Raw genomic sequence first — 22,825 nt, 5'->3', positions numbered from 1 at the left:
GATGGATGGATGGATGGATGGATGGATGGATGGATGGATGGATGGATGGATGGTCGGTCGGTTGTCGGTCGTCGGTCGGTCGGTTGGATGGATGGATGGATAGATGGATGTGTGGATGGATGGATGGATGATTGGTTGGTTGGTTGGTTGATTGGTTTGATGGTTGGTTAGGTGGTTGGATGGATGGATGTATGGTTGGTTGGTTGGATGAACAGATGGATGGATAGACAGAATGATGGATGGATGGATTATTGGATGGATGGTTGAATGGATGGACTGATGAATAGATAGAATGATGGATGGATGGATGGATGGATGGATATAAAAGTGAGTGGATAGAGTGATGGATGGATGGATGGATGAATGATGGATGGACAGATAGAATGATGGATGGATGGATGGATGGATGGATGGATGGATGGATGGATGGATGGATGGATGGATGGTTGGTCGGTCGGTTGTCAGTCGGTCGGTCGGATGGATGGATGGATGGATGGATGTGTGGATGGATGGATGGATGGTTGGATGATTGGTTGGTTGGTTGATTGGTCTGATGGTTGGTTAGGTGGTTGGATGGATGGATGGTTGGTTGGATGAACAGATGGATGGATAGACAGAATGATGGATGGTTGGATTATTGGATGGATGGTTGAATGGATGGACTGATGAATAGATAGAATGATGGATGGATGGACGAATGGATGGATAGATGGACAGAATGATGGATAGAATGATGTATAGATAGATGAATGGATGGGTGGATGAATGGATGGATGGATGGATAGATTTATGGTGCCACAGTTGAATGATAGATAGAACGATAGAATCATAGATGGATGGATGGATACAGTGGATCCACAATGCCACAGTTGACCCTACACCTACTTATCCACTACTTATCACATATAAAGATTTAATATGCAGCACATTTGGGGTATAAAACTATTTTGCTTTTAATTTAATCTAAAACAATTTAATTGCAATTGCCATGCAAACAAGGGTCTGAAAGTATTACAGCACTTTCATTTCACTCTTTACAATGGTACTTTTGCAATAAGCATACTGTAATGTAATGTTTCACGAGGTTTAAAACTAGCTTTAGACTGGCTTTAGACTGTGTGTATCATTGATTTGAGGAGGTCACTGGAGGAACAGCTACCTATCAGTGGGTGGTGGAAGTTTCCCCGTGGAGGCATAGCAGGCCTGTGACATCACTGTAAAACCACAACACCAGCGCCAGGAAAGGCCCACCAATAGCCCAGCATGAGGGGCTAAATAAACCAATAAAACAAATGATCTACAACTTATTGACTCAAACCACAGGTTACTGGAATGTGAGGACAGGCTGTAAATTATAAAAGGAGCTGGAAAAATCAACACTCGCCGCTCAGAGCTGCTTAGAGTGTTTTGCAACCCGGAGGAAAAGCGATCTGAGTTAGTAACTTGATTGAGAATTTGTGCAGCGGGGCTGGTTCTGTCAGAAAGGTGGACCACTGACAGCTGAACTTGCTGTGGTTTGTCGGTCTGGTCTCCAGCACACAAGAAACTGAGCTGTGATGTATATGCGGCCTTTTTTGTCACCATGACTGAGTTATGTGTGTCCAGCAAAGCAGAGCATGCTAAACAACTGCTCTTATGATACTAGGGTTGCACGATATTTGGAAAATAGGCAATATTGTTGCTGAGTATAATGATAACAATATTTCTTACGATATAACATTACCTTAGAAAAAGGCTATTTGTTACTAGCTATATTTTAAAATCATTTATTTATTTAATGATACTACACTAGGCATGGGCAAACTCGATCCTCGAGGGCCGGTGTCCCTGCAGAGTTTTGCTCCAACACTAATCAAACACACCTGAACACCCTAATTAGTGTCTTCAAGATCACTAGAAAGCTACAAGCAGGTGTGTTTGATTAGGGTTGGTGCAAAACTATGCAGGGACACCGGCCCTCCAGGATCGAGTTTGCCCATCCCTGTACTACACTGTAAAAATGCTGGGTTCCACACAATTCCTTCATGTTGTCCAAACACAAATCAATTAGGTTAAATTAATCTTTTTTTACAAATTTAAGTAGATTGAACAAAAAACAATTATGTTGTCTCAAAAAACTTAAGAATTGTGTTGTTTCAACTCATTGTAAATAAGCAGTTTAATCGAGCAGCAAAAGTCATTTTTTGAGTGTAAAATAAACTTATTGGTCACTTTATTAGGTGAATACACCTATCCAACTGCTCGTTAATGCAAATTTCTAATCAACCAATCGCATGGCAGCAACTCAAAGCATTTAGGCATGTAGAGATGGTCAAGACGATCTGCTGCAGTTCAATCCGAGCATCAGAATTGGAAAGAAAGGGGATTAGAGTGACTTTAAATGTGGCATGGTTGTTGGTGCCAGACGGGCTGGTCTGAGTATTTCAGAAACTGTTGATCTACTGGGATTTTCATGCACAACCATCTCTAGGGTTTACAGAGAATGGTCTGAAAAAGAGAAAATATCCAGTGAGCGGCAGTTCTGTGGGCGCAAATGCCTTGTTGATGCCAGAGGTCAGAGGAGAATGGCCAGACTGGTTCCAGCTGATAGACAGGTAACAGTAACTCAAATAAGCACTCGTTACAACCGAGGTCTGCAGAAGAGCATCTCTGAACACACAACACGTCCAACCTTGAGGCGGATGGGCTACAGCAGCAGAAGACCACACCGGGTGCCGCTCCTGTCAGCTAAGAACAGGAAACTGAGGCTACAATGCACACAGGCTCACCAAAACTGGACAATAGAAGATTGGAGAAACGTTGCCTGGTCTGATGAGTCTCCATTTCTGCTGCCACATTCGGATGGTCGGGTCAGAATTTGGCATCAACAACATGAAAGCATGGCTCCATCCTGCCTTGTATCAATGGTTCAGGCTGGTGGTGGTGTTATGGTGTGGGGGATATTTTCTTGGCACACTTTGGCTCATTAGTACCAACTGAGCATCGTGTCAACTCCACAGCCTACCTGAGTTTTTTAGCTGACCATTGTATATGTCCATCCCTTTATGAACACAGTGTCTCCATCTTCTAATGGCTACTTCCAGTAAGATGAAACGCCATATCATAAAGCATGAATCATCTCAGACTGGTTTCTTGAACATGACATTGAGTTCACTGTACTCAAATGGCCTCCACAGTCACCACAACTCAATCCAATAGAGCACCCTTGGGATGTGGCGGAACGAGAGATTCGCATCATGGATGTGCAGCCGACAAATCTGCAGCAACTGCGTGATGCTATCATGTCAATATGGAGCAAAATCTCTGAGGAATATTTCCAGTACTTTGTTGAATCTACGCCACGAAGGATTGAGGCAGTTCTGAAGGCAAAAGAGGGTCCAACACAGAACTAGTAAAGTGTACCTAATAAAGTGGCCAGTGAGTGTACATTTAGATTTAATCAATTCAAATTCAGACTAAACAAGATGTAAAGGTGCAATCATTTAGTCTTTCAAACACTATGAATGAGTGAAAACTTCAGTAGATGATCTGACTCTGAATCAGTTATTAGAAATGAGTTATTACAACTATCATGTTTAGAAATGTGTTGAAAAAATCTTCTTTCCATTTAAGAGAAATTCAGGAGAACTAATAATTACAACTGTATTACAACTGACTACAACTGTATGTTGCTTATATTATTATTTGGATAACGATGATTTTGCACTATATTGTACACCCCTAGCTCTGACCAAACAACCATACCTGGATATTTTAAAGTAAAGTCAATGATAGGCAAACAACTTCAAGCGTTCACTCAAAAAAACAAAGTAAGCCTGGGATGGTTTGCCGGTCGTGTCCAAGAGCTAATGTGTACCAGCTGTGTAGTTCTGGAGAGGGACGCCCCCCTTCCACCACCTTACTACACACATATACACAAAACCACTGCCAAACCCCAAGATTTTGTTTGTAAATCTCCACTTAAGATAAAAGGAAAATGGAAAAGAATCATCCTGCACGTCCCTCCACTGTCTGCATGAGCGAAACTCTCCTTGCTCGGTTTGCGTAAGACCTCACCATCAGTTTCCAGTGTAAGTGATGGCTCCATATGGATTCCTTGAATTGAAGTCCTAAGAAAAGTTCAGTGGGATCATGTTAGCTTCTGAATAAGCATATACAAGTCACTGCTTATGGGCAGCACAGTGGCTCAGTGGTTAGCACTGTTGCCTCACAGCAAGAAGGTCATTGGTTCCAGTCGTGGCTGGGCAAGTTGGCATTTCTTTGTGGAGTTTGCATGTTCTCCCTATGTCGGCATGGGTTTCCTCCAGGTTGCTGCGTTTTCCCCCACACTCCAAACACATGAACTATAGGTGAATTGATTAACAAAATTGGCCATAGTGTATAAGTGTGTGTGTGAATGCAAGAGTGTATGGGTGTTTCCTAGTACTACGTTGCGGCTGAAACAGCATCTGCTGTGTAAAACAGTCAGCGGTTCATCAACCCCTGATAAATAAGGCACTAAGCTGGAGGAAAATGAATGAATGAATAACCCTACAAGGGTACTGCCACAGTAGCAAGATGTTGTACCCCTAAAGGTATCATTTGTGCATATTTCTTTCTGAGAATGTAGGGGTCTTTTAGGCCAGAGTCAAGACTCAAACTTGAACCTTTCATTATGATCAATAATGGCTCGTTTCCACTGACTGGTATGGTACGGTACGGTTCGGTTTGGTACGGGTCACCTTTATCAAGCTTGCGTTTCCACTAACAAGAGTACCCTTTTGGTGGGCGTGGTGTATTACAGAAAGTTTCAGTCGACGTCATTCTCGCTGGAGGAAATGTCTACAATAAAGCTGTACAGGTCACTTACATATCATATGAAAAGCACTTCTCACAAAACAGATGCTTTATACACATAAATACTTGTGTAGAAATGTTTATTACTAACTTTTCAATGAACATGAGTTGATTATAACTGCAGATCAATGACAGTGCGAAACAGCCTACTGTAACGTCTGTAATTATATTAAATAACTAAATAAATGAACATATATAAACACATACAGCCCCTTACAGTCTCCGATATGTTATCAACTACAGAAGAACTACACACAGCAGACATTTCGTCAGTATTTAGGTTCAAAACAACACAAAATATAGCCTACAGTCAGTGTCAACTTCTCATCTGTGTCTGTAATCTTCAGCAGCACATGTAGCCTCTGTTAGAGAACAATTCCATTATTCTGAGTTCATAATAGTCCAAAAGGTGATAATAACAATAATAGTTGAACAAGGCAGTTTGTTCGTTTGCTAAAAAAATGTGCTCCTTTTTTTCCGGCTTCTCCTTTGTTTCTTCACGCTTCACTCACGCGTTTGTCAGTGTATGACAGGATCGGGTTTCAAAAGCTCGTCAATAATTAAGCGCAGGTTATTATCATCAGCTCAAGAAGTTTGTTATTTCAGATATAGACGCGCAGCGAGCGCAAGAAAGAAAGTAAAACCGTTCGCGCCTCAGATTGCCTCGTAAAAAACTACGCGGCACAGGGTAAATCTGCTCTACTCCATGGCTTTGTGGCTGTTTATCAAGACGACAACAAGGTTTGTTTGAGCCTGAATTGACCATGGCTCGTTATTATATGTATTTATAATTCCGCTGAAATCTCTCGGCTGTGTTTTTCAAACATGGCGGTTTTTTGTTTTCATTCTGGCTCGTTGCGTAAGCGAATGACGTATCTCTGTAAACCAATAGCGTTCAGCTGCGCGTCTAGCTCCGCCTTTTGGTACCCTTTCTCGTGTTTGGTACCCTTTCGAAAGGGTGCCGAAAAAGTGGTACGGTACGGTTCGGTTCGGTACGCTTTATGACAGTGGAAACGGCTATAAAAGCGTACCAAACCGAACCGTACCGTACCACTCAGTGGAAACGGGCCATAAGACAAGCATGTTTTACTGCAAACTAGCCAATAATTAAGGTATTCCAATGTGCACCATTGTCCATGTTTACTGCACCTCAATCCAAATATTTTAAACAGTCCTTCAGAAAACATTTGGATATGCAGAGGCAAAACAAAGTGTACCTCATGGCTGAATCACAGTCACGGGTTCCCAAAGTGCGACCAATTTTGAGAGGATCACGTGCTTATGATTGATCACGGCTGGACCCGCATCAGCTCCGCATATTGCGCCAATCAGATGAATACTGACTCACTATAAATAACCTGAGTTTTCCACTTCAGTCGTCTTAGTCTTGAAGAATCCCCCCTTACACCCCTACTCCCCCCTTCTTCTGATAGGGCGGTACAGTGGCCCTGTGGTTAGCACTGTTGCCTCGCAGCAAGAATGCCACTGGTTCAAGCCCTCACTGGGCCAGTCTGCATTTCTGTGAGGAGTTTGCATGTTCTCCACGTGCGCGCGTAGGTTTTTCCCAGTTTCCCTGGTTTCCTCCCACCGTTACATACATCATAAGTAAATTTACAAATCCAAAGTTACATTTTAAGACAAACTCTTAGCTAGCTATACCTCAGCTATTCCTAACATGTTCACAAACGGGAGTTCTAGAGAGTTACCTAAGCTCAAACTCCCCTCTCACCCTTCAAAATATTCTGAGCTCAGGGGACAGCATGCCTAAGCACACTTTATAGTCAATCATCAGCTAAGTGTGAACTCTTAAAACAATGCTTATTCAAGAACATCTGTGCAACCAAATTGCTTGATTATAGGATAAGTTTGGACATTTTTAACCAGACTTACTGTTGCGTCAACATAATGTCAGATTGACTTTGTACCCTAATGTCAAGAGGTGTTGCATTTTGGGTGGAAGTGAATATCAGGTTGACGTCAGAACCCAATGTCAGATCAACATCAGTATCCAATGTTCAATGATTTTGGTCACATTCTAATGCAACCTAAAAACAACAAAATGTCAACGTCTAATGATGTTACAGCTTGACGTTATGTAGATGCTACCACTATGACGTCTATCAGACAAGAGATTTTGGTTGCCATACCTGATGAATAAATGTCAATATTTGACGTCAATATGACGTTGGTTTGAGATCTTGGCTCGACATTGGATCACCACAACCTAAAATCAACCAAATATCAATGTCATTTTACATCAATACATCGAAAGAAGCCAACACAAAGAGAGAAGTGCTTACAAGTTAAGTTTAATTATGTTCCAGAGAATTATGTTGGCTCGACGTTGGATCAACTGACGTTGATCTAAAATCAACCAAATATCAACATCATTTAACATTATTATTGGATGCCAAGATAATGTTGTCCTTAGATGATCAAAGTTCAATGCAAAAGGGGACATTGGCTTTTACAGAGTTAGCTTAGCAAAGCCTACAGCAAACGAAGTTTGGGGACTTCAAATAAATACATCTAGGTTAATGAGATCACAAACACTTCAGGTTATGCACACCACATGCATACACCCCGGCAGCAAAGGGTCGTGGCTAGAGGCGCTGTAATGTATCATAGAAAGCTAAAATGGCGTCCAGACGCTGCTATTTCCACATAGCAATCTGTATTTGTTTCTGTATTTGGGTTTCCAAAGAATTATGTTGGCTTAACATTGAATCAACACAACCTAAAATCAACCAAATATCAACGTCATTTGACATCATTATTGGACATCAAAATAACATTGTCTTCAGATTCTGGCTAGTCATTGAATTTTGGTCACCAGACATCACCACGTAAATCTAACCTAATATTAATGTCTTCCCTGCGGAAAAATCTAGCTTAAACCAGCCTAGGCTGGTTGGCTGGTTTTAACTGGTTGACCAGCCTGGTTTTAGAGGGTTTTGGCCATTTCCAGGCTGGCTTCCAGCCATTTCCAGCCTGGTCTTAGCTGGTCAGGCTGGAAAATGACTAGCTAAATCCAGCTAAAACCAACTTGACCAGCCTGGTTTAAGCTGGACATAGCTGGTTTTGGCTGGGCTCCCAGCCAGTCTAGGCTTGTCAAGCTGGTTTTAGCTGGTCATTTAGCTGGTCCAGGCTGGAAATGTCTGGAAACCAGTCTGGAAATGGCCAAAACCCCTCTAAAACCAGGCTGGTCAAACAGCTAAAACCAGCCAACCAGCCTAGACTGGTTTAAGCAGGTTTTTTCATTAGGGTTATGACATTGTGTGCCTGCTGGATTCACTCAGAAATGCCTGTTTATTTGTCAGCAGAAGTCTAGCAGATGATAATCGGATCGACAAAAGGACGGCGCCACAATTTAAAATTGCATTATGGGTGCTACAGTTGAATCCATTTTGGTCTTGTTTTCTCTAATCATGTAGCGCCATTTAAAAACACTCTTCTCTAGGCCTTTTATTAAAAGCCCATCTTGTCAGCTGTGAATTTCCCTCCTTGAACAGTCTGGTTTAAATGAACCAGAAAGAAGGAGTGGTCCACTACGATATCATATGTTAAAACTTTAGTTGATGTGTAATGTAGCTGTGTGAACATAAACAACATCTCTCAATGTAAGATTCGCAAAGCTCAAAGAAAAGGAAGACATTGGCTTTTACAGAGTTAGCTTAGCAAAGCCTACAGCGAACGAATTGAGGACTACAAAAAAATACTTCTGGGCTAGTGAGATCACAAAAGCTTCAGGTTATATGCATTCATCACGCACATACACCCCACGCAGTGAAGGTTCGTAGCCAGAGGCACTGTAATGTTATAGTAGAGAAAGTTAAAATGGCGTCCAAACGCTGCTATTTCCACAGAGCGTCTTTTGTTTCTGTGTTTGGCCTTCCGAAGAACACGATACAAAGAGAGAAGTGCTTACAGTTTAATTTAATTATGTTGCAGAGGATATATAAAAAAATATATAGCTAGCAATTGACAAAGGAGAACTTCCAGAATCTCTGGATCTCTGGATTGTGAGGCACAACCTGTAAATATTTGTATTCGTTAAAATTGATCTATTGCATGCACAGTGTCTAGCATTAACGGTATTTTGTAGCAAGGATGTAAACAAGGATGTAAACAATGGGAAATGCTGTTTGGCACTGCTAACAATTTAGCTACAATGTCATATTTATCCGTCAAACCGCTGTAAACGGCCACAATCTTCAGCAGCACTGCAGTGTCTCTCTATGCGGACACTCTCCGTACATTCTACATCTCAAATAACAAACTCGCAAAAGATATGTGAAGGTTTCATATTACTCACACATGCTTATAACCCGAATATATATGAAAGACAGTTGTCAGATTTTATTTTAGAGAGCAAACATGAGGTTCAGCTGTGTCCTCTTCATTTTTTGTCTGATTCAGGCTCAAACTGCTGTGACAGCTTCTCTGACTGACAGTGTTTACATAGCCAAGGCACAGCGCATGCTATTAGAGGCATGACGGTTTTCCTAGCGACATGGAGCCGATCAGCGAATCACAGCACATAATGTTAGCTGACCAATCAGAGCCTCTTGAGGAACTAGGAAATATCACAGTTGTTTTCAGATAGTCAAGATCGGATATCCGGCCGGAAGTGCGATATGTACATCAATTATAGTAGCATCTTTTATGACACTGTATAACTATAATTATTATTTTTACAGCACTGTGACGGTTGGGTTTAGGGTTGGGGTGGGGGTAGGGGTTAAAAAATGCAATTTATTGGGTAATTTAATAGATAGCATAAATAATAGTCAGTACAACTACTGTTTTTACAGTACTGTGACGTTGGGTTTGAGGTTGGGGTGGGGGTAGACATTAATAAAATACAATAAATTGGAAATTTTATAAATAATATAAATAACTCTCGTTAACTTCAGGCCGCAACCATATCCGATCTAGCAACAACCTTGTTTTCATGTTAGCTGAGTAGCTTTATAGCCAAAGTAAGATATATGAAAAAAACATGATTTTTTTTTACAAATGAAGCATGAGCACACATTGCTTTGCATCTTATAAACACAACCAAGCCTTAAAATATACTCAGGACCACCCCTTTAGACAGAAAATAAAAGTATTTTGCAAGAGCACTCAGTTTCCATTTGTATGCTTTAATGTGACATGCACGTAGATCACATCTCAGCAGCTGTTTTAGACAGAATATTAAAAATTAGCATATTAACTCTACTGTTGCTCAATGATTTCGATCTGAATACGCAACACACATTTTAAAGGGAAATGATTGTTTCTTATTGAAACCTATTAGCATATTAGCTCGTTTATTTTCCTGGATAAACTCAAACTTGTTTTTTTTCCAGCAGAATTGGGACAAATAAGATGAGACCTCGCCAACAAACCAACCAACATCTGCAAGATATTTATCCAGAGTCCTTTTGTGAGGTTCAAACTACACTGTAAAAAAAAAATGCTGGGATCCACACAATTCCTTCATGTTGTCCCAAAACAAATCGACAGTGTTGGGCAAGCTACTTGAAAAACGTAGTGAGCTAAGCTATTAGCCACTCTATTTAAAACTACACTCATAGATATATACACTCTCAAAAATAAAGGTACACGAGCGGACACTGGGGTGGTACCTTTTCAAAAGGTACACATTTGTACTTAAAGGGTCCATACTGGTACCTCAAAAGTACATAATAGTACCTAAAATTTTTAAGAGGAACATTTTTGTACTTTTTAGGTACTAATATGTACCCTTGAGGTATTATTATGGACCTTGTAAGGACAAATTTGAACCTTTTCAAAAGGTACCCCCCTTGTGACAACTCACGTACCTTTATTTCTGAGAGTGTACTAGATATCGCATTAGATAGACCCTGAGCATGCGTCAATAGCGCCGCCACATTTGTATAACGCTCCCAGGACAAAAGTCAATCAACTGCACTAGTCAACCGCAAAGCCAATGTGATGATAGCTGGACTGTAGCGCTGTGTACAGGTGTAGTAACAAACAACAAGAAAACAAATCATAAAGGCAGAAAATTTCATGGGTAAGATTTCGTTTTTTTTGTGCTCAACAAAAATTTTGTGCTCAACAAGCAGGGGCAAAGCAACCGGGGGGACGGGGGGGATCCGTCCTCCTCACTTTTAAAGACAGACCATTTAGAAAGTGGTGATTAATAATTATATGAACATATGATCTCATACAGCCGTCCCACCCACTTTTAAAATGTCCGCTACGCCCGTCAACAAGTATAGATGGCAAAGTAGCACCAACTCACATTAAATTCTAGGCTTCTGCAAGTTTTGTTGAATAAAATAAGCAAACAGTGCTAGAAACTTGTATTATTGTCAGCTAAGTGAACGAATCGTTCATAACAGAGATTCATTCACAAATGAATCACTCCCTCTGTTAGAATGAAAGTGAAAGCAGGAGAGGAGGTGTGTTTCAGGACATAGATCAAATTTAACAGGGAGGGAGGATAATACATTTCCATGCACACAAACACACACTCTTTGTCAGCAATGCCCTAGCAGTCACTGATCCATCGATGTAGAAAAGTGGTGTATAATTATAATTTTCATAATTTAAAAAAATATTTTGCGTACTGACCATCGGAAAAACTCCAGATCATAGATATATGTATATATCTCTGGCTCTGGATGGCCAGTCCTCCATTGCACCTTGGTCCCACATTAAGAAGAGGAATGATGGCAGAGGAAGAAGAGAGAGGACCTGGCCCGAACATATTGTTTTACTTTTGCTTTCAGTTTGACGGCAGTCTCCATGAGGAGCCGCTGTCCATTTGTTATATTTTCTAATTAAAAACAGTTCTCCGCCTCCTCCTTCCCGCGGCCAAGTGGCTGCAAACTTCATTAAAAAACTTGGAGAGAAGGAGGAACACGTTCGGGACGGAGGGCGAGGGTTCGGGAGTTAACCCGAGTGGGGGAGACACCCATTTGTCTGCCCAGAGTGCCAGGGCAGCCTAAGGTTGGCGAGGAAAGAGTCTGCCTGCTGCCGCATCCCAGCATGGGGAGGAGCAGGGGATGCTGGGAAAGAGCTGGGAGAAGCCATCCCTGGAAGATAAGGGAGTCGCCGCGATCCGCCATGATGCCGAAGCCTGCATCCATCCACCGAAGCAGGAGTGAAGCAGGAGACCAGAAATGCCACCAGCCAGCCAGGAGAACCGCCACCAGACACCAGAAGACAGACGGGTGGATCGATTCCTCCACAGGGCTCCCAACATGCTATCACATCTCTCAGCTGCTTGAGGCCCAAGTGGCAGCATGTCTGAAGAACTACACCCCAATTTTTTTTCCTCTCTCCCCTCTCTGACTTTCCTCCTTTTTGTCCATCTCCTTTTCTCTCAGCCCATCTCATATAGGTCTTGCAGGTTTCTGTGGTGCCAAACCCCCCCGGAGTGTGCACAGCTACAAGGTGCCCCCGGCCTGTGATGGGACATGAGGGTATGTGGCATGAGAGCAGGGCCGAGAGCCGTGGGAACAGAACGAGGCTACCGTGTAAGTGGAGAATCAGAAACACCTGTGACGCACACTGGCCTCGAATCCCACAGGAGGAGTTCTGGACTATAAGAGGAGGAACGATGGGAGAGGAAGCAGAGACAGGACCGGGCCCAGACATATTGTTTTACTTTTGCTTTCAGTTTCCGTTTATTTTATTTTATAATTTAAAATGTATTAAAAGTTTGTCGGTTCTTCCTCTTTCTTCTTGAACTTTATTACAGTAACGATGGAACTTGCGACCTTAGTTGGCTAACAATGGTTTTCGGAAACACACACCAGAGCGAGAGGTGGCAGTCAGGGGCGCCGCTGGCCGCTATGGGCCCTATGACAAGCTGATATTGAGGAGTGGGGGGGTAGTTGGTATCATGGCTGAAAGTGAAGAGCCGGGCCGGCGGGGGGTTGGGGGAAGGGGGGGTTGCTGGGTATTGGTATCGCGGCTGAAAGTGAAGAGCGGGGGAGGAGGTGGGGTTGGGGGATATTGGTATTGCGGCTGAAAGTGTAGAGCGGTGGGAGGGGGGGGGGTGTTGGGGGGGTTGGGCAGCAGGTTTGGGGGATATTGGTATCACGGCTGAAAGTGAAGAGCGGGGTGGGGGCAGCAGGTTTGGGGGATATTGTTATCGCAGCTGAATACAAGAATAAGAGGGCTGAATAAGAGGGCTCTTACAATCTTCCTAACTTCCCCCCCCTGGCGGCGCCCCTGGTGGCAGTAACGCATCAAAAAGTTTGTTGTCGACCACCGTAAAATAATAAGAAGAAGAAATCGTCATTCTCGCCATCATATGGATTTACTTTCATCAGCTAGACACCGGCCTCACAGCTCCGTTAATGTTGGTGCCATCACTTATTGCTTTGCGATTGGTAAATGTAGCTTGTGTGGAAGCTTCTGGGCTACTTGACTAAAAAAATAGCTTCGCCACTGAAAAGCTATTTGATTTAGAAAGCACCGATGCTACCACCACACTACTGAGAAATGTGGTTAAGCTAGTAGCTTCACTACTTGTATCGACGCTACTGCTCAACGCTAACTTAATATTTTTTTATAAATTAAACTGAATTAAACATTAAAGAATAAAGTTGTCCCAAAATAAACCCCTTAAGATTTGTGTTGTCAGCTCATTTTAAATCAGTAGTTTGAACAAGCAGCAAAAGCCATCACAACATCAGGAAACCCAATGCAATGTTTTCAGTGTTAGGTAACGTCCTTTTGGAAGCCATGCAGAAAGGCGAAAATAAGGGAACGTGTTAGGAGTGGGTCTACTTTTCTAGTCTATGTGCAACCTCAAGCATCTCAACTTCTCCCAGATGCTTTATGACAGCGCTGATCTCATAACTGGGACTGCACCGGGTATGGCTTCATCTACTGTGTCAGGCCTGGAGCGTTGGCTCCTGCCTCTGTGGGCACACAAGGAAAATATGCGGTTGGCCAATGACTTCCCAAGAGTGCTCCGTCTGTGAGCTACCTCCACATCACATAAACAGCCCTAGTTCAACAGGCTTCCAAAAAAACCCTGACGTGTTAACAGGCAGCGGTGTAAATGAGGGTTGCCAGTCTTTAATGGGAAAAGCAAATGGAATCACTGAAGCAAGAGGCTTTACATTTACAGGTCGTGGTTGCTTTTATCTGATGCAACTTACATTGAAGAAGATGTTTTATTATTTATATAGTGCTTTTATGCCGATGTGCACCATTGTCCATGTTTACTGCACCAAAAAGCAATGAACAGATTTTTAAAAAGTCCTTTAGAAAACATTTGGATATGCAGCAGGTGTCTTATATGCAGAGGCAAAACAAAATACTCCATGGCCAAATCACAGTCACGAGTCCCCGCCCTGTTAATGCAAATTTCTAATCAGCCAATCACATGGCAGCAACTCAATGCATTTAGACATGGTCAAGACGATCTGCTGCAGTTCAGTCCAAGCATCAGAATGGTGAAGAAAGGGGATTTAAGTGACTTTGAACGTGGCATGGTTGTTGGTGGCAGACGGGCTGGTCTGAGTATTTCAGAAACTGCTGATCCACTGGGATTTTCACGCACAACCATCTCTAGGGTTTACAGAGAATGGTCCGACAAAGAGAAAATATCCAGTGAGCGGCAGTTCTGTGGGCGCAAATGCCTTGTTGATGCCAGAGGTCAGAGGAGAATGGCCAGACTGATTCCAGCTGATAGAAAGGCAACAGTTACTCAAATAAGCACTCGTTACAACCGAGGTCTGCAGAAGAGCATCTCTGAACACACAACACGTCCAACCTTGAGGCGGATGGGCTACAGCAGCAGAAGACCACACCGGGTGCCGCTCCTGTCAGCTAAGAACAGGAAACTGAGGCTACAATTCACACAGGCTCACCAAAACTGGACAATAGAAGATTGGAGAAACGTTGCCTGGTCTGATGAGTCTCCATTTCTGCTGCCACATTTGGATGCTCGGCTCAGAATTTGGCGTCAACAACATGAAAGCATGGATCCATCCTGCCTTGTATCAGCAGTTCAGACTTGTGGTGGTGGTGTAATGGTGTGGGGGATATTTTCTTGGCACACTTTGGGCCCATTAGTACTAATTGAGTATCGTGTCAACGCCACAGCCCACCTGAGTATTGTAGCTGACCATGTCCATCCCTTTATAACCACAGTGTCTCCATCTTCTGATGGCTACTTCCAGCAGGAGAACACACCATGTCATAAAGCGCCAATCATCTCAGACTGGTTTGTTGAACATGACAATGAGTTCACTGTACTCAAATGGCCTCCACAATCACCAGATCTCAATCCAATAGAGCACCTTTGGGATGTGGTGGAACGGGAGATTCGCTTCATGGATGTGCAGCCAACAAATCTGCATCAACTGCGTGATGCTATCATGTCAATATGGAGCAAAATCTCTGAGGAATATTTCCAGTACCTTGTTTGAATCTATGCCACGAAGGATTGAGGCAGTTCTGAAGGCAAAAGGGGGTCCAACCCAGTACTAGTAAGGTGTACCTAATAAAGTGGCCGGTGAGTGTATCTAGCCTAAATAAAACAAACAAGACTTTCTCCAGAAGAAAAAAAATATTATAGGAAGTACTGTGTAATATTCCTTGCTCTGTTAAACATAATTCAGGAAATATCTGAAACATAAAAAAGCAGGAGGGCTAATAATTGTGGCTTCAACTGTATATCCTGTGGAGTCTACTTTGCAGGGCACTTGTTGATGAATTAGAACAAACATCTGACTTGAATAGAGAAACATGTGAAATGTGCAGAGTTGTGGGGCATGAGGACGGGGATTGAAGAGCATCGTTTTAGGGAAATGAGAGTGGCTGATAGTAATCTGCTGGGATGATCTGAGAAAAAAAGGGTCTTGATGCATCGCTTCGAGTGATTTGCAGTGAAGAACAGACCGATCTTTTGGTCAAAAAAGTACATTTTTATTCACAACCTGAAAGCATACACTCTGTAAGATCTCTGCTCAACACATGACGTTTTAAAGACCGTCTTATAAGTAAAGAGAACATGGTGTGTTTTCTTGTGTGTGGCCTGGACGAGATGCTCTTGATCGAGGTCATTCACAGTAAATTAAGCCCATCTTTGAACTCTGATTAACATTTTACACCAATGAATCACTTAGACTCTAGTGAAAAGTCTCTCATGTTCCAGACTCTCACATATTAATCCTACTTCAGCAACGTTGGGGAAGTTAACTATGAGTAGCTTTACATTTCATTCATTCATTTATTTTCCTTTAATTTATTCCCTGATTTATCAGGGGTCGCCACAGCAGAATGAACCGCCAACTACTCTGGCGTATGTTTTACATGACGGATGCCCTTCCAGTACTGGGAAACACCCACACACACTCTCATTCACAAACATACTCATACACTACGGTGAATTTAGGTAATCCCAATTCACCTCTACAGGATGTGTTTGGATTGTGGAGGAAACCTGTATCTGTTGTCATGAATAATGAATGTGTCAAAACTAAAATGATAAAAACAAATGTAAAACATTCACTCACCGGCCACTTTATTAGGTACACCTGCTTGTTAACGCAAATTTCTAAACAGCCAATCACATGGCAGCAAGTCAACAACATAAAAGCATGGATCCATCCTGCCTTGTATCAATGGTTCAGGCTGCTTTTTGGTGGTGTAATGGTGTGGGGGATATTTTCTTGGCACACTTTGGGCCCATTAGTACCAATTGAGCATTGTGTCAACGCCACAGCCTACCTGAGTATTGTTGCTGACCATGTCCATCCCTTTATGACCACAGTGTACCCATCTTCTGATCAGCAGGATAACACACCATGTCATAAAGCACGAATCATCTCAGACTGGCTTCTTGAACATGACAATGAGTTCACTGTACTCAAATGGCCTCCACAGTCACCAGCTCTCAATCCAATAGAGCACCTTTGGGATGTGGTGGAACGGGAGATTGGCATCATGGATGTGCATGGATGTGGATGCGCATGGATCTGCGTGATGCTACCATGTCAATATGGAGCAAAATCTCTGAGGAATATTTCTAGTACGCAGTTCTGAAGGTAACTAGTAAGGTGTACCAAATTAAGTGCCGGTGAGTGTATATTGTACATATTTTTTTAACATTGAGAGTGTCATTTCGTTGTTACAAAACTAGCAAAACGTGTTATAGAAATACTGCTGATTTATTTCAATATATTCCTGCTTTTTGGGCTGACTTCTACCGGAGTCATTTGAGGTCCTTCTTACACCTGGCCGAGCACAAACGGGACTCAGAGTTCTCCAATGTAATAATGCTCTAACAGGAACATTTTGTTCATGTCGTGGCACCGCTGGGATTCTGCATTTAGCTGACTCTGGTCCAGGGGGGATTCACCAGTTAGCAGAATGCAAGTCCATGTTAGCATATAGTGAAGTCCTATACAGTTGAAGTCAGAATTATTAGCCCCCTGTATATTTATTTTTGTTTCAACACATTTCTAAACATACAAATTTTATTAACTAAAGTCTAATAACTGACTTCTTTTATCTTTGCCATGATGACAGCACATAATATTTGACTAGATATTTTCAAGATACGAGTATTCCACTCAAAGTGACATTTAAAGGCTTAATAAGGTTAAGTTCGGGTAATTAGGCAAGTCATTGTATAACAATGGTTTGTTCTGGAGATAATTGAAAACATTGCTTATTGCTTAAGGGGGCTAATAATATTGACCTTAAAAATGGCTTTAAACGAATAAAAACTGCCTTTATTCTAGCTGAAATAAAACAAATAAGACTTTTGCCAGAAGAAAAAATATTATAGGAAATACTGTGAAAATTTCCTGAATCTGTTTAACATCATGTGGGAAATATTTGAAAAAGATGGGGGCTAATAATTTTGACTTCAACTATATGTATTTTAATAGATAATATATATTTTCTGTTATTATTGTGCTCCTTTTTAGTCATTGTCTTTGTAGTTCATTGTTATACAACTTGGAATTTAAAAAAATACCAAAAAAAACAGACAAAAGTAAGTCAAAACAGCTTTAAATTTCACATATTCATTTAATAATGAATAAAAACTGAACCCTCAGCAGCCATGACAGTACACATTAACAATTTATTTATACATTATAAACTCAAGTGTACATGACATGACATTTAAAGGCTTAACTAGGTTAATTACAGTAAAATTAGGGTAATTAGGCAAGTCATTGTATAAGGGTGGTTTGTTCTGTAGACCAGTGTTTCCCAACCCTGTTCCTGGAGGCACACCAACAGTACATATTTTGGATGTCTCCATTATCTGAGCCATTCATTTCAGGTGTTGGAGTCTCTTCTGATGTTATGATAAGATGATTCAGGTGTGTTTGATTAGGGAGAGGTTGAAAATGTGGACTGTTGGTGTGCCTTCAGGAACAGGGTTGGGAAACACTGCTGTAGACAATCTAAAACAAATATCAAGGGGCTAATAATAATGACCTTAAAATTACTTTAAAAAATTAAGAACTTCTTTTATTCTTGCCGAAATAAAACAAATAAGACTTTCTCCAGAAGAAAAAATATTATAAGAATTACTGTGAAAATTTCCTTGCTCTGTTAAACATCATTTGGGAAATACTTGAAAAAGAAAAGAGCAGGAAGGCGAATAATTGTGACTTCAACAGTACTGCAGCCAGCTGATCTCTAAAGGCTTCCATGTCTCTCAGCGGGCGATGACGCAAGATCCAGAGCCCCGGAGGTGCAATGACAGCACACACAGGAGAGCATTGTGCTGCTGGAGTCTGCGTGTGAACACACTCCACCACAAAAACGCTGGCGAGGTTTGTTTTTTTTCAAGGTGGGAGGGTCAGATGAGTCACACCCATTTCCTTGTCGGGCCGCTAATCGTCTTCAGTAATGCTTTGATTGCTGCAATGTGGCGAGATAACTTCGTGCAACTCTCAGATTTTCCTCATTTACTCACAGAGATGCCTGGAGATGTTGGTGCGGTCGGCTGATTTTCTGTACGTTTTGAGAATTGTATTAAATGTTATTTGTGCAATCAGAAAATATGTTGTTGATTCCTGTTGTGGTGGCTCAGTGGTTGCCTCACAGCAAGAAGGTTGCTGGTTCGAGTCCTGGCTTGACCAGTTGGAATTTCAGTGTGTAGTCTCCCCGTGCTGGTGTGGATTTCCCCCACAGTCCAAACACATGCGCTATAGAGGAATTGGATGAACTAAATTGGCCGTAGTGAGTGTGTGTGAATGTGAGAGTATATGGGTATTTCGCAGTACCTGCATATATACCGGAATAGTTGGTGGTTCATTCCGCTGTGGCGACCCCTGATAAAAAAACATTAACTTCTATTGTAGGCGCATAACTAACACGCTCTGCGCTGGACTTTAGAGCAGCTTTTAGTGGATCAAAATAGCAACGCACCAACAATGCGCCTTAACACACCTCCTTTATAGACCAGCACACCCATGAGACCACAATGCGGCACAAATGGATTGGCTATTTAAACAACGTGCCACAAAAACGTGAAAACTACTGTTACGCTGGTCTGAAAAATAGCAACAAATCGCGCCAAACACATCTTGCGCCTTATTGCGCCAAGAGTATGATAGAGCCCTATGAGTTTTGAACATGTAAAGAGTGAGTAAATGATGACAGATGTTTCATTTTTGAGTGAACTATCCCTTTAAGAAACAATTTTAGGACTGTCGAACATACCTGCCAACACTCCCGTTTTTCCCGGAAGTCTCCCGTATTTCAGACCCAGCACCCTCCCGTTTTGTTATTTCTCGGAAAACTCCCGTAATTTCACTGCGACCGGGTCCTCAGCTTTTTGGTACAAAACTTGAGTCTCCAACTTTGGTATAGTATCCAATCGTAGCGTCTGCTTGAAACCCGGTCCAAGACCCCCCTCCCACCCCCACCCCCCCAGGGTCTCCCAGATTTTCAAGGACGAATGTTGGCAGGTATGCTGTCGTAGTAAGGTTGTCATTTAATTATTGCAAAAAAAGATGTCTCATACATCAACACGCCTTTCTGAAGGCCATTGAGAATTTACACACACACATGCTGACAATATTTTTGGACAGTTTTTAGACATTTTAGGAAACATCTATTCCTCCAACACACTTCACACTGTCTGCACTGGGAAGGAAACAGGCCAGGACATTGTGCTCAAGGGCTGTCTGACACTGAGGTCAGTGTGTAATTTCACAGACATCTTTACTGTCTGCTCAGCTCGGGAGATTGTATCTACAGTCTCCATGAAGGAACTAGTGCAAGCATCTGTGGCAAGCCAGAAATCTTAAATAAAAGCACCATCTTTATCAGTTACAAAAGGTTTAACCATATACGGTCTACTTACACACACATCGCTAAGACATCTAAATAAATTATTATAACAATAATTCAAATTGAATGATCCTATGTAGGGGTGGCGCGATGGCTGAGCTAGGTAAAAAAAAAATTTGAATAGTTGGCAGTTCATTCCACTGTGGCAACCCCTTATAAATTAACTAACTCACACAAAAGCTAACAACTATGCAACCTGAATGCAGCACGGGACACTAACCTTAGTAATAGCAGGATATCCAGCAGCCACGTCAGCCGGGCAATACAGGCGCTCTTCATGGGACACTTCCACTATGGTGGCCCACTGGTCCAGAAAACCATTTGGTGTGTACAAACCACAATCCTTCACACTGGTCTCCCGCTCGAAGTCTTCACACACACCGTCGCCGTCATAATAGTAGCACATGCTGGGTTCATCTGCACAGACGGACAAGTTTGAGAGGCACAAGGTTAGCATTATATGAATTATGAACACTTATAACACAGAAATATTATGTCTTGCAGTGTTATGAAGTCTAACGAACATGCTGCTTTTGGTCACACTTTATTTTGATGGTCTGTTTGTTGAATTTAAGTTACATTGCATCTACATGCCAACTAATTCTCATAAGATTATAAGTAGACTGTTAGGTTGGGGTTAGGGTAAGGTTTAGTGGTTAAAATGCATCGCTCAGTTTTTATTTATTTATTTATTTACTTACTTATTCATTTATTTGTTCATTCTTTCGTTTATTTATTTATTTATTTATTTGTTTATTTATTCATTCATTCATTTATTTATTTAATTTTTTGTTCAGCTGTTTTTATTTATTTATTTGTTAATTTGTTTATTTATTGTTTTCATTTATTGATTTATTGATTCATTCATTCATTCATTCATTCATTCATTCATTTATTTATTTATTTATTTATTTATTTATTTATTTATTTATTTATTATTTATGTATTCCTTATTTCTTTATTTATTTAATTATTTGTTCAGCCGTTTATTTATTTATTTATTTAATTGTTTATTTGTTTATTTACTTATTTATTCATTCATTCGTTTATTTGTTTATTTATTTATTCATTTATTTATTTATTTATTTATTTGTTCATTTGTTTATTTATTTATTTATTTATTTATTTATTTATGTATTTGTTTGTTCATTTATTTATTTATTTGTTTATTTATTTGTTTGTTCATTCGTTCCTTTATTTTTTCATTCATTCATTCATTCATTCATTTATTTACTCATTTATTTATTTATTTATTTATTTTAATTCATTCATTCATTCATTTATTTATTTATTTAGTTATTTATTCATTTTTTGTTCATTCATTCATTCATTCATTCATTCATTTATTTAGTTATTAATTAATTATTTTTTAATTTTTTTATTTGTTCATTCATTCATTCATTTGTTTATTTATTTAGTTATTTATTCATTTTTCGTTCATTCATTCATTCATTCATTCATTCATTCATTCATTCATTCATTCATTTATAATTAATTATTTTTTTATTTTTTTATTTGTTCATTCATACATCCATTTGTTTATTTATTTAGTTATTTATTCATTTATTTGTTCATTCATTCATTCGTTTATTTATTTATTTGTTTGTTTATTTATTTGCTCAGTCATTTATTTATTTACTTGTTCAGTCATTTATTTATTTATTTATTCGTTCATTCGTTTGTTTATTTATTTTCATAGTTTATTTATTTATTTATTTTTTTTTTGCAGTGAAACAATGCAATGTAAATCTATCCATCATTAAATTCTTTACCTGAAAATACGTATCTTGTTTAAATAGAGCCATTTAAATATATATACTGTACAAATACAATAATCAAACCAGGTGAAAAATGCATGCAAGAAAAGTACTTTTTTTCTGAGCGACACTATATTGATATAGTATAACCAAGCACATGTGGTCAGAACACAAATGAGTCACAGGTAATGAAGTAGTAAGCATTTCTCCCAAAGAAAAGCCTGTCTAAGCAAAATGCTAGCAGGCATCTGTAGCTCCCCTCACGCTCTGTCTCTTTGCCCTTGTTTGATATCCCCTGGTCTGTGCGATGACTAGCAAACAAAATCTCGACGGTTGGCCACGTCTACGTGTAGCTTCATATGTGTTCTTCAGAAACCTATCACGGATACTACATCCATATCTTTTACAGTCTATGATTAATACCAATACAGCGCTAAAATGTACTCAAGTGTACTTAGTAAAGTATAATTCCCGAGAAAAACTAGTCTCTAACAGTTTTGAGTATTTGTGATGTGTTACTTTACACCACTGTTACTTAACACACATGTCAGCCATAGAGAACTGCAGTTTTACAGAGCAGACGGCTTGTATTTCCGCTTGTCATTTACATCAGTGAGGATCAAGCTGTCCTTCTCAGATGTCATCTAAAACCCTCGTGCTGAAAATCCCAATAAAGTTTCCAGACAAACTGCAGAGTGGATTCTCGGATTCGCTGCTCGCGGGTGTTCATTTCGGACCCTGAAAACATCAGGATCCCAGCAGATGAAGGCATTCGGGAGGCTTTGCACACATTGGTTTCAGATGTGCCCTCCTGGCTCTCTCCCCCTGAGTGCAGCATTTTTCATATTTTTCGGATACATTAGGTTTTCCTGATGACTGAGACAGGAGTTTATACGGGATGCGTTTTC

General features: G+C 40.7%; 1 protein-coding gene across 1 annotated transcript in view; it reads right to left on the bottom strand.

Annotated features, from left to right (window-relative positions):
* pappaa (pregnancy-associated plasma protein A, pappalysin 1a) overlaps positions 1-22,825 on the bottom strand; it is a 183,487-nt gene that overhangs the window by 82,243 nt on the left and 78,419 nt on the right. Inside the window, exon 11 of the mRNA XM_056458871.1 lies at positions 20,381-20,577. Within this exon, the coding sequence (XP_056314846.1) occupies positions 20,381-20,577 (197 nt within the window). The remainder of the gene's footprint in view (positions 1-20,380; positions 20,578-22,825) is intronic.

The sequence above is a fragment of the Danio aesculapii genome, chromosome 5 (assembly GCF_903798145.1).
Source record: "Danio aesculapii chromosome 5, fDanAes4.1, whole genome shotgun sequence".
NCBI lineage: Eukaryota > Metazoa > Chordata > Actinopteri > Cypriniformes > Danionidae > Danio > Danio aesculapii.
This window is presented reverse-complemented; position numbering and strand designations above follow the sequence as displayed.